This window comes from Macrotis lagotis, chromosome 5 (assembly GCF_037893015.1).
Source record: "Macrotis lagotis isolate mMagLag1 chromosome 5, bilby.v1.9.chrom.fasta, whole genome shotgun sequence".
Classification (NCBI taxonomy): domain Eukaryota; kingdom Metazoa; phylum Chordata; class Mammalia; order Peramelemorphia; family Peramelidae; genus Macrotis; species Macrotis lagotis.
The window spans coordinates 191,795,654-191,813,837 of record NC_133662.1 but is presented as its reverse complement, the minus strand read 5'-3'; the positions used below and the strand labels follow the sequence as shown (position 1 = coordinate 191,813,837).

The following is an 18,184-nucleotide window of genomic DNA, read 5'->3' as shown; positions in this document are numbered from 1 at the left end:
GGAAGACCACCCTGCCTGACCCAGTCCGAACTTGCCCATTCCCACCCTCCCCTCCTAGGACCGAGGGCCAGCCACATAGCTGCTACCCTTCTGGTCCCTGTGGACCCCACAAAGAAGGCTTCTCCATCGTGCCTACATTCTGGTAAATCGAACACATAAGACACATTTCTGGATTGAAGATGTTTGGCTTGGCAGAGCGTGCCCTCAAAAGTCGGGTCAGGTCCTCCGAAGCACCGTGCCAAGAATTTGGTTACTAAGCACCGGGCAACCGGAATACCTTCAGATAAGGAGAGGAGCCGATGGAGAGATAGGGATGAAAATGTACCCAATCCAATCTGTGTCGTATACCTACCCCCGTCACAGATACCACAGTTCCTTCGAGAGATCTTCATGTCCAGGCTCCTCGTTTTGCAGAAGGGGAAACTAAAGCTGGGAAACGGACCTTTGGGAGGCTGAACAAAGAATCAGGACTAGAGTCCAGGTCTCTTGAATTTTGCTTTTCCATTGGGCTCACAATGATGCTACTTTCTAATTACTATCAATATTTATTTTGAATGTGCATAAATGTTGAAAAATTTTCATAGCATTTATCAACATGATTTGGAGAGTGAAGGTGGGGTGAAGGGGAAATCAATTCAAAATTTAAGAGAACATTTAGATACAAGTCATAGACCAGAGCTATAATTTTATTGATATAGGGAACTCCCTGAAAAAAAAAGCATCTTCTCATAATGGAAGTCATAACTATCACTTAACCATCATCGAAGAGGGTTACCTAGAGCACTCATAAGTGAGTTTGTATGCCTGGGCACCTAGGGGACACAGTGGATAATGATGTGTTTGTCCTTTGTTCTCCAAGAATACCATGACATTAGGGAGATGATGCCATGACAAGTGAATTGGATTTGAATGAGACAGAGCTGTGCTAAGTCATCAACCTCACTCTCTCTTCTAAAGTTATCTGGGTCCATCAGCCAGATATGAATCAGAATGACTGAAGTTGACCCTGGATAACTGGATGGGAGACAATCAAGGGTGAGGTGATTTACCCAGGGCCATACAGCTTGTTAAATCTCAAGTGTCTTGAGATGGGATTTGAACTTAGGTTCTTCTGACTCCAGAGCCAGTGCCCTACCTACTATGTCACCTGGCTGAGCCTGGACTCAGGAAGACTCAGCATCTTCCTGAGTTTAAATCTGACCCTTAGTAGCTGTGTGGCCCTGGGCAAATCACTTCACTCTATTTGCCTCAGTTTCCTCATCTGTAAAATGATCTGGAAAAGGAAATGGCTTACTACTCCAGTATTTTTGCCAAGAAAACCCCAAATGGGATCACAAAGAGCTGGTCACCACCGAAATATCTCAACAACAATCCAAGATTGCTTGAACTCAGGCCTCCTAGCTTCCTAGCTCTCTGGCTATTATATAGTCTATGCTGCCTTTCACAAGTCATACACCTTAACTGAGCTTCAGCAATTATCATTATTTATCAAAATCTCTGCCTTTCATTTCACTAGTCTTTGAAGTCTGTCACTTAAGATACTCTCAGACTCTCTAGAAAAATGGCCACAGGCAACGCTGACCATTTGCAGTTTTAGAATCAAAAACCTTTAAGATGCCTTTTTCCCCTACTATTCTCATTGATGGCAAAGGTTCACCACTCTCATAGCTGTTGTTTAGCTTTCTTTAAATAGCTACTTTCAGGAGAAGTCTCAAATAACTTTCCCCCTCTAATCATATCTAGATCTTTCTTTTTTCCATGATCATATCACTCTTCCTTCTTCCCAAACATCTCGCATGTCTGGATCTCTGATTCTCTCCCTAGTTCCAAGACACTTTGGGAATCTGTATCCATTCAAAACCATAGCTCACAAGTCCCCCCAACTATGTGTTTCATTTACTAGACTAACCAGAGGACACAGTTCAATGAAATAGAAAATAAATAGAAATAAATAGAAAAAAGATTCTCGAATAAACACCAGGGGCATACCCTCCCCCACCTCCACCCCCAGCACCAGGAGAAATATAACCAAAGAACACAGCTAGAAAGTATATCTATTTGAAAGTGCTTATTCATACACCGAAGGTTGCATCCCCCACTAAAATCCTTTGCTTGACTCTAACTGCTGCATGTTTCTCTGATATCTTCTGCTGAAGATGGTAGACTGTAAGATGCTTTCTTTCTCTGTTATACTGGAGTCCTCTGCTGAGTTATTCTCCATGAATGGTTGCTCTTTATTGCTCTCTCCTGTCATTTCCACTAAACTGCTCTGTGTTGATTTTCACTTTTTGTACAGTTTTTTTCCCCAAAGGGGAAGACTTTCACTAGCATAGCTACAGGGGCTAATTCAACTGTTTATGCTTTCAGACCCCAGACAGCTGCATACAGTCAGCTAACTAAAGAAGTCCTCTGCCACCACTTAACACTGTAGTTAAACTCTTGAGTCATGGTCAGAAAATTCATTTTAACTACTACCATACCCTTGACCCTAACCTGGGTCCTATAGAATGTACCAGGAGAGGACTGAAAAGGCTTGGCTGGAGCTGTGGTGAGTTCACTTTAACCTCCTCAGTGCTGCCAGTGGAAAACCTGAGAGTCTATACAAATGACCTCTGAAATAGAACCGAAAGGACGGGAGTGGAACCAGTGACCTTCTCCCCACTTCCCTCCGAGCGCCACCCCATCCTGCCTTCCTCTAAGTAAGATTCCATGACTCACCTTTCAACAAGGATATAGTAGCCTGGGTTACTAAGTTGCTAATTAGGGCAGCTCCAACTTTTTTCTATGTTGCTACCTCCTTTCCTTTTTCCTTTTTAATGAGTGGCTAATTAGCATTGGAAAAAAATTTTTGCCTTTATTAAAGGAAGCCTTCCAGCAGTTTTAAAATAGTTATATAATGGCTATCTCAATATTTCAGTTCTACATTTCAAAGGATCCATGATCTCATCCAGGAAAGCACTCCTTCCACGGCACATGAAGATTCAAACCTGTCCATAACCTTTCTGCTTCTCCCTGTCTCTGTCCTCCCTTAGATTCTCCACAGAGACCCCTTCCAGGCTACCAGATTTCTTTAAATTGTTTAATATTCCAAGTGTGACAGGGGATTGATCAGAGGTTTCCTTAATCAGTTGAGTTCCTCCAGTTCATTCAGATAGATATAATATGCATACTTGCTGGGTATAATATACATACATACTGGATATAATATATACAGAGGCATGTCAAGGCATTCTGTTTTCAAAAGTACAAATGGACAAAAATCTAAAAGGGGTAACACTGCCTTGCTCTTACCACATATATAGCCTGCCTTGTTTTCTGAACAACGGAACAAGTTTTACACTCCTTGATGACCCTACAAACAGCAAGCCTAGTTGTTAGCGAGTCCTCTCACTGGTATCCCAAACACAATTTGTCCAAAATAGGATTTTTATCTGATCTTCTCCCTTTAACCCAACATCGACTACTGACCCAAGAGCCTAGAGAACAGCAGTGTCCTTCCCCCAACAATTACTGCTGGCTCTACTTCTAGCTCTACCCCCAAAACCATCATGGGTATATGACCTGATTCTTAACTCTGCAAGAGCTGTAAGCCCTACCTCCTCAATAGTCTAAATTTCAGAAGACCCAGGGGAAAAAACCCTTAGTACCAACGTCTTTGACATTGTCAAATCAGAAACTAGTATAGTTTTAGTAATGAAAATAACAAAAAAGAACAAGCTTTACTGTTTTGTTGGTCTTTTCTGATTTGCATCAAAAACCACTTGCATGTATCCTTAGAATGTAAACTCCCTGAGAACAAGGACAGTCTCACTCCTCTGAGTCCTTATTACTTAAGCACTACACTTTGCACATAGGAAGCACTTAAAATTTTTTTTTCCTTCCTTGATTCCTTCTCCAAACTTCCCAATTAAGTTGAGAGCACTGTAGTCCAGGTTCTCCATGTATCAGCTTTGAATCCTTCCTCTCCTTCACCTCTTCACATATAATCACTTGTCAAGGCTTGTCAATCCCATATCCCTAGCACCCATCACCTTCCCTCCACTTTTCTAGTTAGCTTAGACAGCCAGGAAGAACACTAGAGTTAGAATCAAAAGATCCAAGCTGGAAAGTATCACTACCTGTATACCCTTGGGCAAGGAACTGAAGCACTCTGGGCATCTCTTTCCTTATTTGTAGCAGAAGGGGCTGGACTAGATCATCCCTCGAGATGCTTTCTTGCTCTGATCCCGAGGCTCTCTTTTCTCTGCTTCTTAGAATCCCTGGCTTCCTTCAGGTCTCCCTATTCCACCTCCCCAACCCTCCTCAAGAAGTTTTTTCTACAGCTAGGTGGCATAGTAGATAAAGTACCTACCTTGGAGTCAGGAGTACCTGGGTTTAAATCTGGTCTCAGACACTTAATAATTACCTAGCTGTGTGGCCTTGGGCAAGCCACTTAAGCCCATTTGCCTTGCAAAAAAAAAAAAAAACCAACCTAAAAAAAAAGTTTTTTTTCTGATTCCCTTCAATGTTAGTCTTCTCCATTTCCAGATTTTCTTATTTAGCAACTTCTCCTCCCCTTTCACAGATGGAACCCTGAAAAGTTATTCTAAATTTAAAGCATGTTATGGGTCAATATAATCTTTTTTTCTTTTTTTTAGGTTTTGTTTTTGCAAGGCAATAGGGTTAAGTGGCTTGCCCAAGGCCACACAGCTAGGTAATTACTAAGTGTCTGAGACAGGATTTGAACCCAGGTGCTCCTGACTCCAGGGCCTGTGCTTTATCGACTACGCCACCTAGCCGCTCCTCCAATGTGTTTCTTCTACTAAGTCAACTAAGATATATTTGTTCAAAGCATAGAACATTTAATTAAATGAAACATAATATAGCTCCTCCAACTCCAATACATACAAGGTTAGGGGTGGCTAGGTGGCGTAGTGGATAAAGCACAGGCCCTGGAGTCAGGAGCACCTGGATTCAAATCCAGTCTCAGACACTTAATAATTACCTAGCTGCGTGGCCTTGGGCAAGCCACTTAACCCTGTTTACCTTGCAAAAAAAACCTAAAAAAAAATACATACAAGGTTATAGTAGACTCTCACAGATGATCACACCACCAGCGGGAAATAAGATACCAGCTTGGAGCAAGTATGGCACATTAAGGGGGCTATTGAGGATGCTACAGCATCTGCAATTCACATCTCCAAGCTGATTTGGGGATGGGATTAAAAGTGGGGTCAGTATTATTTGTTGGGGAAATGAATACAAAGGGTCACTTATATGTACATGATGCCAGGGAACATACATGACTTGTCTTAAGGGAGAGTCACTTCATGTTGGAAATCTCTGTCTCTGTAGAGGTTGCTTGCTTACCTGCTGATGTATCAATTATTCACTGGTGGTGTTAGTGGGTTGTGATACACTTTTTTTTAGCGTTTTTTTTTTTTTGCAAGACAATGGGGTTAAGTGGCTTGCCCAAGGCCACACAGCTAGGTAATTATTAAGTGTCTGAGGTCACATTTGAATTCAGGTCCTCCTGACTTCAGGGCCGGTGCTCTATCCACTGTGCCACCTAGCCGCCCCATGTGATAAACTTTCTCTGCTCAGCTAGGGTTCTTTGATGATCTGCCTTCTTCACTGCTCTTTGCTGGCTTCTCTACTGAGTTGTTCTTTATTGTGCCACTCACTGCTGCTTCATATGGGACCATATGAAAAAATGAATGAAAAAAAATTTATTAAGCACTATGTACTGAGTGCTGAGTATAAATAGAAAAATAATTCAGGTCTTCCCCTAAATGAGTTAATATTCTAATAGGTGGATACAACATAAATAAGTTGTGGATACAAGTCAGATGGAAAGATTTCTTAGGGTGCAGTGGCAAAGAAGATGGGAATGCTTCTTCTTGAATGTCAAGGATAAAATCTTATCCAACCAACCATCTGACTGTGCCAAGGAACCTGGTGATGAGAACTTTCTATTCTGAGTCTTTGGGAGTCAAAGCTCCTGAGGTTGTAGGGATTGCAGCACCTGCAACAGCAGTGGCTAGGGTTTATCTATACAAAGGTTGCTACCCTGGATGATGGCTACAGGGACTGGAGCTGTAATCCAGGTGGGCTGAGAGTGGAAGTGAAAGAGGCAGTCTCCATTGAGAGGTGGCAATGGTTTGACCCACACATCCTCAAGATGCTTTTCTGCTCTAACTAAGCTACTTTGCCATTGACTACCCTGGTCAGCAATTAGGGATGTATATGAGACAAGGTATATAGACAGACAGATGATAGATAGATCTATAGATAGAGTAAAGAAAAACTCTGTAAATGTCAGCTATCTGCTGGCATCTATGCTGAATTTTAGCTTTTGCTGCTACATGTTCAGCTCATAGGTTCAACATCTGGCTTTACCACATACTGGCAGAGTGATGTTAGACAAATAACTTAACTCCTCAGTGTCCCAGTTAACTCTCTTTAGACCATTAAGTTGTAAGATTGCAGTTATTTGAACTGAGAAGTGGACTTGAGAAGATGGGATAAAACTGCCAGAGACCAGCCTGTGGAGTAAATCGAAATCTCGGACCAAAGGCTACCATTTAAGAATTCCATCAGCAGATGAGGAAGGATGAAAAGACTGCACCACCCATACACACAAATGGACACACACACACACACACACACACACATTCACACATACACCACACACCTTTGAGTTATCTCTTTTCTTTAAGTTATAGGAGTCAGTGATTCCAAAAATGTCCCCCTAAAGATCTGAGAAAAGAAGAGGGAAGAGATTTATGAGATGATTAGAGGTGGGTAACTGCAAATAAGAATACTAATCAATGTATTTACCTGCACCACTTTTTTTTAACGTTCAATATTGAGAATGAGGTCTGTGAATGTGGGTGGAGCTATGACCAAAGGGAACAGAGCAGAGGCAGAAAAATCCGCATCTATCTAAAGGCTCTAGAGCAGAGTGTATTGACTGTAGATTCCATATTTTAATAATTTGAATAATATTCCGGATCATCCACTGAATCAGGTTCTGAACTGCTACTTGAAACCTTGGCCTCAGGGTGGGTGGATGGCTCTCACAACTGAACAACAAAAATATGCAGACTGAGCACCCTCTGGTGGACGGTGGTAATAGCGCCACGGTTTTAGGAAGGCTATTGTTCAATTGTGTCTGACTCTACATGACCCTATGGAGAAGTCCACAGGGTTTTCTTAGCAAAGATGCTAGAGTGGTTTGCCATTTCCTTCTCCAGTGAGAAAGATGAGGAACTGAAGCAAAAAAAGTGACTTACCCTGGGTCAAATGTAAATATCTGAGGTCAAATTTGATCTGGGTCTGTCTTCCTCAAATCTCTCCCCATTCCATCCTACATTTTCCTAAAATGGAGGTCCAATTATGTCATACCTCCCCTCCACCCCCAAATTTCAGTGACTCCCTAATTGCCTCCATAATCAAATACAAAGTCCTCTGTTTGGCATTCAAAGTCCTTAATAATCTATCTCCTCCCATCCACCTTTCCAGGTTTCTTATATCTCACTCCCTACCACATATTCTTTTGTTTTTTTTAAACATAGTTTAATCATGTTGTGAAAGAAGAATCAGAACAAAAAAAGAAAAAAATCATAAAACATAAAATAATTTTTCAAATTGAAAATAGTAATCTTTGATCTGCATTCAGACCTGTTCCATATTCTTACCCAGAGTCACACAACTGATAGGCATCTGAGGTCAAATTTGATCTCCTCTTCCAGACTCCAGGTCCAGTGCTATCCACTGTTTCACTGGTAGCGGCCACCCCATCCCCCCTTTGGGGACACTATAATACTACATAAACTAGAGAGATTGAAGAGACCACTGGTCTGATTCCTCTGGTACAGTCCCATTTGATAGGCACCTCAGATACTGTGCTTCCTCACTAGAGAATTAATAGAGAAACTCTACTTTTATGTTGGCTTAAGGAAAACAGTACATGAGTTGATTTGAAATGCTTTCTACACATATCACAGCAGCTGAATTAATAATGCAGCCAGATATAACGTAGTGACAATGAGAAAAAAGAGATGAATAAGGTCAAGGAAAAAAATAAGAGACACTGTAAAGTGGGAGAAGTAACTACATTGAATATTGCCAATAAAAGTCTGATAGTCGAGATAAATAAAGAATTGACGTTTTTGCATTCTCTCTCCATTGGATCCCTTCTCTAATACCACCACCCCCTTGGTTCAAGGCCCTCATCACCTGCTGGTGGGTCTGCCTTCCTCAAGTTTCTCACTCCATCCTACATTTCCCTAGATTGAAGGTCCAATCACATCATTCCTCCCCTCCACCCCCAAACTTCAGTGACTCCCTAATAGTCTCTATAATCAAATACAAAGTTCTCTGTTTATCAAAGTCCTTAATAACTATCTCCTCCCACCCACCTTTCCAGGCTTCTTAAATCTTAGTCCTTACCACATATTCTTTTTTAAAAAACATATATAATCATGTTGTGAAAGAAGAATCAGAACAAAAAGGGAAAAAATAAGAGGGAAAAACCATAAAACATGAAACAAATATGAAAATTTGAAAATAGTAAGCTTGGGTTTACATTCAGACCTACCACATATTTTTTCATCCAGTGACACTGGTCTCCTTGTTGTTCTGCAAACAAAACACTGGTCTTTGGCTCCCGGCATTTTCTCTGGCTGTCTTCCAAATCAAGACTCCTTGTCATCTCTGCCTCTTGGTTTCCTTAGTTCCAACTAAAATCCTACCTTCTTCAGGAGGTCTTCCCAATCCTTCTTCAGTCTTCCTTTTTTGTACATATTCATTTGCTTGTTGCCTCTCAGCCACGAGGTTGATGGTACAGTGGATAGAGCACTAGACCTGGACACAGGAAGACCTGGGTTCAAATTTGACCTCAGATGACTAGTAACTGTTTAACTCTGGCTCAATTTCCTTAACTATAAAATGGAGTCATGACAACACCTACCATACAGGAGTTTTTATTTGGCATGCTACTATGTAAAACGCTTATTCCCTTCCCTATGAGCAGCTCTCTTTTTTTGTATTATAGTGTTTAGTACAGCATTTAGTAGGCAAATGCCTACTGATGCTGTTGAGTCATTTCAGACTCTTCATGACCCTATTTGGGGTTTTTCTAGGCAAAGACACCGGAGTGGTTTGCCAATTCTTTCTCCAACTTATTTCACAAATGAAGACCTGAGGCAAGGGTAACACAGGGGATAGAGCACAGGCCCTGGAGTCAGGAGGACCTGAGTTCAGATCCAGCCTCAAACATTTAATAATTGCCCAGTTGTGTGACTTTGGGCAAGTCACTTAACCCCTTAAATAAACATTTAAAAAAAGAACTGAGGCAAACAGGATTAAGTGACTTGTCCAAGTTCACACAATGGATAAGGGTCTGAAGTCAAAATTAAATTCAGGTCTTCCTAATTCCACTGTGCCTCCTAGCTGCCTATATTGACTGGTTAACAGCATATAACAGCAAGTATTCTGTTTCTTAATGGATAATAGATGATTAATAGATAAGTGGTCAAAGGCTATGAACAATTTTAAAAAGAATTTCACAGTATAAATGACCATTTGAAAACATACATTAAATCCTTAATAGAGAAATACAAATTGAAGCAACTTTGAGGTTTTACCTTACATCATATACATTGACAAAGATGACCAAAAATAGGAACTGTTAATGTTGGAGCAGTTGTGGGAACAAGCACATTAATATATTTTTGGTGAACCTAACTGTCCATCTGTCCAAATGGATATTTAAATATTCATGTAGATATTAATTTGGAACTGAGAAAAGAAAAATGATTCAACTGTCCACACCTATTGACCTCACAATCCTACCGCTAGGCTGATACTCCAAGCAAGTCAAATGTAGAAACAAAAGCTCAATATATACCAAAATATTTCTAGCAGTCCCCTTTGTCGGTAGAAAAGAACTAGACACAAAATGGATGTCCATCTAGAGAGGAATAACTGGAAAAAATATCAATTTAATGGAATATTATTGCATAGAAGCAAATGATTAATAGGAGAATTCAAGGAAATATGGAGAGTTCTGAACTGATGTAGACTGAAATCAGTAGAACCAAAAGAACAATATACATTTGATAACAACTTGAAAGAACTGCTAGCAGGGAGTTGAGCTCTGAACAAATGGAAGGCCACTGACGAGCCAGGAGAATCGTTAGTAAAGCATGCCTCCTCCCTCAAAGATGAGAGGTGGAAGTCAAAAAGGTGAGGGGAATGAGATTCTACTAGGGCAGGACATTGAAGAAATTTCCAGGTGAAGTCACTGGACTAGATGTTGCTGCTTAATTATTTGTTTAAAAAATGAAGGCTTTTTAATTTCTTTTTTCCAAAATAATTTGAGTGTAATGTAGACAGAAGTCATTAAGAACATGATCTTTTTTTCTTAAAGACTATCAGACCAATATAAAAGCTGTTAGAAAGTAATTTTTGATAGGACTTATTGACTAATGAATGAATGAAAGAAATGAAAGATAATTAATTTCAAGGTTTTAAGATAACTAAGAATGAGGAAGTCGTTGAAAGAAGACAATAAAGGATATAAGAATGAAGTTACAGATGGCAGTGTCTAAAATGCATATGTAAATTTATGTTATATGAATAGATGGATTCTACCAGAAAAGAGAAAATAATGGACTAATTAAGCCCGAGTCTTGAAAACACAGTTCATCAAAGGAAGAGTCAATCAGTCAAGTATCTATCAAGTCCCTTTAGGTACCAGACAGTATATTCAGTGCTGGGGGATTACAAAGAAAGGTAAGAAAAACAGTCCCTTCCATCAAAGAGTTCCTAGTCTAATGAGAATGCAACATAGTTATGTGCAAATGTGATACATGCAGGATAAATTTGATATAATTTCAGAAGGCACCAGCATTAAGGGTAAGGAAGAAGCTTCTTGACAACAGAAAGCTCTTGGGTGAAACTTGAAGGAAGTCAGAAGATGGTGATTTGAGAAGTCAGGAAAGAAGGGTCTCCACCAGGAAAAGAAAGCGGTAGACTTAAAAACAGAGGAGCAGGGCAGGAAATAGGGCTTTGGGGGATTTGTCCCAAGACACTGATCAGTAGAGGGACTCAATCCCTCCCTTTGAGCACCTTGTGGTTTTCCACTCCCAGGTCCTATCACCGTGAGATCCCTCTGCCAGTGCTTCCCATAGATATATCCAATGTTTGACACTCTGGTTCTACTCATGCTAAGTGTCAAATCTTCATCAGTGGGGTAAAAAAACCTAACCTGTCTCCTAAAGGATCTATTCTGTGGTGCTCAGGCCACTGGGTTCAGATTGTTCTGTAAGAGGTAGTGAGAATGGTATCTTTGCACAACACCCTCACATTTTAATCCAGATTACAGGCATGTCATAGCATCATTTACTAGATGTCATGATCTTCTTGGAAATTGAAGGACAATGTACTTCTCATAAATAGAATAAAAAAGTGGGATTCTGGGACACTGGTCACCCCTTTTCCAAGTGTGATTGCACCCTAAGTTGGGTTCTCTCTTCTGCTTCCCCCTTCTGCCTCCCTCTCAGACTGCTCTCTGTGTTACCGCCCCTCCTTGCCCCTAACGTTCTGGGACAAATGATTTGGGATCTAGAATTTCTCATTTCAGCTCTGAAGAGAAGCACAAGTACATCATCACAGAAGCCAGGAAGACATTGAAGAATTTCAGGGAAAAGTAGGTTGTGTTGTACATGCAGCAGAATTATTGAAAAAAGGAAGGAGGGAGGGTAGGCAGAGAGAATCTACTATGTTTGACCTAAAGTGATTGAACATAGGATGAAAGTCTGACAGCAAGAGGTCAAAAGAAAGAGGTATCGCCTAATCCTCCTTCCAAAAGACGTTTGAGCTCAAAATATCATGCCAAGACTTGGCTGGCATAAGGATGGGGTGGGAGAAGAGGAACCAGGACTGAACTTTGGCCCCAAAGGAGGGTTACTTAGCAAGCTATTTTATATTAGGTCAGGAAGCAAATTCAAAGAAATCTCCAGAGTGGAAGAAGCAGCCAAGTACTCAGGCTGATAAACCAATAAAACTAAAAGGTCATTTCCCCAAGGCAGAAGGCCTGGGCTACAAGAGGGAGAGGGCACGAGCAAGCCTGGAGCTTGATCTCATCTGAGTTGAAGCCCTCCTGAAGCAGCTCCTTACATACTCAGAACTGAGTGCCTGGAAGGCTCAATCGATGTTGAGAGTAAATGAGTGAATGGATGAATGATTTTCTGCCCATGGTCAAAACAAGTCTCTGAATGTAAGCAGGTCTGAGCCCCAAGTGTGGGAAATGGTCCAAAATAGTTAGAGGCAGCTACACAGTGTAGTGGATAGAGCATTGGGCTTGGAACCAGGAAGATGACCGCAGACACTTACTAGCTGTGTCATCCTGGGTAACTTACTCAATCCTGTTTTTCTCATCTGTAATATGAGTTAGAGAAGGAAATAGCAAACCACTTCAGTATTTTTACCGAGAAAATCACAAATGGTGTCACAAAGAGTAAGACACAATCAACAACAGCCAGAGGAAGGTTATAAAGAATGAGAATATGGGGTGATAGCTGGAAGGAGTTACCATAACAATGTTTCTCAAGGTTAGAAAGAATTGGACAGAGAGGAAGGAGATAGTGGAGAAGTCAGTGATGTTTTGGAGGAAAGGAATGAATGTTGGAACTGAATGAGGTATTAGAAAGGACTGAGATCCACAGTGGATGCTGAGGATTTGATTTTGAGCGTAGGAAAAAAGAGAAGATTGTTAAAAGGAAGAGATACAGGTCAAAGGGTAGGGTGACCTTAGGAAAAACCATAGAGAATGGGAAAGGTTCTATAGGAATATATATAGAGAGAGTCATAGACAGTTTCAAAAAATGGGAAGAGAATAGCACCTGCAAAATAGAGGTCATTTTACCTTTGATTCCTGGCAAAACTCGAGCTAATATATCATGAAAGGGATGGTTAATGAAAACAGGAAGTCACAAAGCCTGAAAGCAGGGCTTTATCTAGAACAAGTCCCAGATTAAGCTTGTTTCCTTTTTTTTGACAGGGTTCCTGGGCTGAGAGATTAAGAGAATGTTGTAGATAAAGTTTATCTAGATTTCAGCAAAACACTACTAGACAACTATCTGCCATGCCACAGTCAATAAAATGGAGCAGTGAGAGATTAGATGATGGTAATTAGTCAGGTAATTCTTGTAAAAACATCTGTAGTGAAGGACCACAAAGATTTGTTCTTGATCCTATGAGTTTTAACTTTTTTTTTCAGTGATCTAGATAAAAATAGAGATGGCAAGCTTTTCAAATTTTCAGGTGACATGAAGCTGGGAGAGAAAGATAACATATAGGATAATAATCAGGATCCAAAAACATCTCAAGGAATTAGAACATGGGACCAAATCTCACAAGATAAGATAAAACTTTATAAGGATAAATGAAGAGTTTTACCCATGGGTTCCCCTATGCTCTCCCCACCTCCCACCTCTTTGAATGTCTAATTTCTCTCAAACTGAAGCACCCCTACCTTCCACAGGCAGCCTCTTCTTGCCCCTTATTGCTGGTGCTGTCTCCTTATTAATTACAAAGACTCATAAATGTTTAGCTGATTCTCTCAATAGAATGAAGACTTCTTAAGAATGAGAATTGTTTCATTTTTGTCTACAAGCCATAACATATTGCCTGAAACAGAATGGTTGATAATAAAGGTCAGTTGATTGATTCAAAATATCATTATCATAATTGAAAAGAATATGATTAATCAGCAGATTGCCCAAAAAAGAACTGAAGATTTTAATAATAATCACAGGGGCAAAGCATTACATCTGTCATATCAACTGATCCTCCCAACCATTGGTGAGGTGGGCAGCATCATAATTCCCATTTTAGTAGATGAGAAAACTGAAGAACAGAAAAATTAAGCAACTTGCCCAGGGTCACATATCAGTCAATTTCAAGTGCATTTAGTGTTGATTAGTAGTATAATAGGGGGAAAAAGACTAATACAATCTTGGTAGATGCTAGCCATACTGTATACTGACCTGTCAGATATCTCAAGTCTTGAGTTCAGTTCTGGTAATCTATGTTATTTTTCAGATATCTATCTGTTATTCATTCATTTTTCAGTTGTTTCTTACTCTTCATGACTCATTTTTTAATTTTTTTCAATTACATGTAAACATAAACATTCTTTTTTTTTTTTAAGGATTTTGGGTTCCACGTTTTTCTAGTGATTCACATTTAAAGAATGAACACTGAGAAACTGGGATTAACCAGGATAATGAAGAGGGATGACCAGGACAATGAAGGCAGGGATGGGTTCCAGTAACTCTTAAGGGTCCTGAAAGCCAGTTGTTAAATTTTCAGTATGTGCCTTTACACATGAGAAATAAGAAAATGATGAAATCAGGATCTGAGTGTTTTGTTGTCTGTCTAGATTTAAGAAAGTAATGGAGAAAATGTTTAAAGAGCAGATTAAACTTAAAAGTGTATTGTTTATACATTTTTTTCTTATTGGGTAGTAGAGTCAGTTGTTAAATATTGACACACCCACAATGGGAAGGGCCTTAAATTCATGGCATATAAACTGAATAGGGGATGTTTTGTCTGGATAGCTCAACATACTTATACTGGATTTCATTACTTTTCCTCTAAATCCACCCCTTTTCCTAATTTACATTTGTCGAAGGTATTAACATTCTTCCCAGGACACAGATTCCCAATCTTGGATTTATCTTTGACCCATTACTTTTCATCATCCATATCCTATGCCCCATATCTAATCAATTTGAAATCCTGTCAAATTAGCCTCTAGATCATCTCTCACTCACGCTTGACCTCTTCTCTCCTCTCATAACAGTCATCACCTCTAGCCTTAACTAACCTCCTTATTGTTCTCTGCTTTCTTCTCTTTAACCCATCCTCCACACAGCTAATATACTGATAATCCTAAAATACAGTTATGTCCATGAAATCTTCAGTAGCTCCCTATTTCCCATTTAAAACCTTTCACAATCTTTCTACTCCCTTTCAGGTACTCTAAATAATTATACTTGCTGTGTTCCGTACAGGAGTAGGAGGTCCCAGCAGAAGCCCTATGTCTCTCCCATACTTTTGCACAGGCTGACTCCCATCCAAGCCTGCAATGTTGCCCCTCCTCGTCTCCATTTCTGAGAATCTCTAGTTCTCTTCAAGAAACCTTTCTCAGTCCTTCTCCAGAGCCCTATCACCATTCATCCCTTGTGAAACTGTAGCTCTGGATTGTTCTCACCATCTGCCTCCTATTCATGTGCTGCTGAATAGAGCCCAGGGAAGTCACACAGCCCAGCTGACTGAACATGCTAAAAATATATGTTATCTAGCCCCAACTGGACCCTCACTGCAGCAAGACAGTGCTTTTATTTCCTCCTATACCCCTCTTCACCAAAACTGTTCTGAATCTTCTCTTCTCAAGCTTCTCATATTTCCTTCTCATTCCTCTCAGTGAGAATTTTGCCCCTTTACTTAGAATATCAAAGCCATTTGCTGTGAGCTTCCCTCTTCAATCCTTCTCTTCATCCCAAAGCCCTTGACAATATCTCCCATTCTATCCTCAATATGATAATGAGGCAGCCTTTGTTAAGGCCAATTAATTTTGCAGTGAAGTAGATAGGGTTTGTACCTGGAGACAGGAACACTGGAGTTAGCAATCCTGTCTCAGACCCTTATTAGCAGTGGGATCCTAGGCAAAACACTTAACCTTTGTTTGCCTCAGTCGCAATGTGAAGATATACGGTGTTTTTATAAACTTTTGGGGTGCTTTAGTTGGGGAGGGCTAAGGCCCACAGGAACTTAAACAATAAACATTATTCTTTGCTGTTCCCTAGATAAGAAAGAAAACTGTGGACTAGTCATCAAGGCAGACATAGGGAATAGATGTAGGAAATACAATAGGACCCAGCTATGAGAATCAACCAAGTTAATTGGTTAAATCAACCCAAGGACCCCAAAGCAAGTTGCATAGAACCAAAATTCTTTTCACATGTTTTGGGTAATATAATCAACATCTCTCTGGGACTCAAGAAAACAATTTGCTTTGAGGGATTAGGAAAATTACCAATGGCCAGGACATCAGGCTCCACATTAAATGATAGGTCTAGGGAAAATAAGTACAATTGAGGAAGCATTAAAGCCACACACTGGGAAGACAATTTTGTGGACAGTATGCACATGCTTATATGATATCTGTGATGTTTAAAAAGTTCAAGAGACATAATTTCTGGGTAATTATCATTTTATTAATAATTGAGCATATTGAAAATGAAATGACTCAACAATACTCTCGAATGCCAAAGAGGATTCTTGGTGATAGGCTCATAGTTTAAATGCCCTTGGAAGAGTGGATGTTCTTGAGAATGTCAATCAACTCTGATTGGTTAACAGTGAATGAGAAGAATGAAGATAACAGTAAGAGGTGGACCTACTAATGAGGGACAGGGAGATATTACTTTGATTTACTTCTAAATTGCCCAGTTTGGGGCAGTCTAAGAAAAGAATTTATTCTCACCCAAATCTGAGTAGAGTAAAATGGGCTTCCCCACTTGAGTGGGATCTGAATAAGACTGAGGAAAAAGTTAATTTAATTTCATTAATAGCAATTACTCTGGAGACTGAACAACCTAAGGTTTCTGAAAAAATCTGGATCCAAATTTCAATTGATTATTTATGATATAATAATATAATGATTTATTTGATATTTTATTTGTAATTTATTTGATACATGATTATTATTGATCAATTGATCAATATGTATAAGAGAAATAATTATTTCTCTTATACCTTATGGGTGTGTGTGCATCAGTCAAAAATCATGTATTAAGCACCTACCATGTACCAGGCATCATGCAGTGGGGATACAGAGGCAAAAGATGGTCCCTATCCTTAAGGAGCTTACATTCTAATGGAGAAGATAACACAAAAAAGGAAACCGACAATAAGGTGAATTGGGGTGGTTTGGAATGGGAAGAAGACTGGAAAGTCCTAGCATAGCAAGGAGACATGAATACCACATCTAGGACATGGTAAGTACATTTTAATAAATGCTAACAATAATAGCTGTCTGCTAAAAGTTTTACCTGTGCTCTCTCAGGAATGAAAATCTCTCCAAAGGGGTAAGGGGAATAAAGAAACGGCTGACCTAAGCATCCTCCTTAGATGAACTTTTTTGGGAAGAGCTCTTCACCCTACAACAGGAGGAAGGAGGGGCCCTAGAGATAGAGGGTATTAATGATTTAGGAGATAGCGTTTGGGGGTTGAAGTGACTTTCCAAGATGAAGCGGTCTCTGGTGATAGAAGAGTCCAGTCTGATGAGAAATAATTAAGGATAACAGCTTTAAAGCCAGAAGGGATTCTACAGGTTACTGCACCCCCCCCCCAATGCTTCCCCTGCCAAGTCCAACACTTTGTCCTTTCCTTTATTGCCCAATGCTTCTTGATTGGATTAGATTGGATTAGGGGACTGGGCAACAATAGCACTTTCAATGATCTCAAGCTGTTCCCATCTTCCTGACATCCATATTCTTCTGGCAATGCTATGTGACTGTGAATAATGAAATACCATGATTATGGGGACTTCAAAATAGCAGGTGACCTAAAGCAACAGAAAGGTGCATCATGTGGGTATAAGTAAGTTGTGCCATATTGCCAAAAATGGCCTTCCCTTAATGATGTCTTTTGTGCCACTTCTCAAGGGCACCTATGACACAGAAAAGGAAACGTGCCTATCACTCATTTAGAGCAAGGGATAACAGATGGACAGCCAGAGTGTTGCCTTCGTTTCTATAAAATATTCAAAGAACCAGAAGAAGGTCTCTGGTGCACTGGGCAGCTCTTCAAAGGAAGATTTCATTGTGGACAAGAATTACATGGGATAAGGAAGCATAAAGGTTCAGTCTCTTGTGAAGTGACAGGCACTTAATAAAGGATTATTGATTGTTTTATGGTACTATAATCCACATCACATCAAAGGAGATCCTTGAAACATCAAAATATATACAGCTTATAAACAAAATACAGTATAGATAAATATGGTACAGGTAAATGGAGAATATCCTCTGCACCTCTTAATGAGGAGGTACACATAGTAGGTTCTCAATAAATATTTGTTGATAAATAGAAATATGTAGAGAATAATTTTATATTTGTGTGTCTA

The 18,184-nt window shown here is 39.9% G+C and overlaps 1 protein-coding gene across 2 annotated transcripts in view; it reads left to right on the top strand.

Moving 5' to 3' along the window:
* NR1I3 (nuclear receptor subfamily 1 group I member 3) overlaps positions 1–18,184 on the top strand; it is a 28,263-nt gene that overhangs the window by 463 nt on the left and 9,616 nt on the right. Inside the window, exon 2 of one of the 2 annotated variants that reach the window (XM_074188157.1) lies at positions 6,705–6,779. In XM_074188157.1, coding sequence (XP_074044258.1) covers positions 6,770–6,779 — 10 coding nt within the window. In that variant the 5' untranslated portion in view covers positions 6,705–6,769. Of the gene's footprint in view, positions 1–6,698; positions 6,780–18,184 lie in introns of both variants that reach the window. The other variant, XM_074188156.1, reaches the window with a different exon arrangement.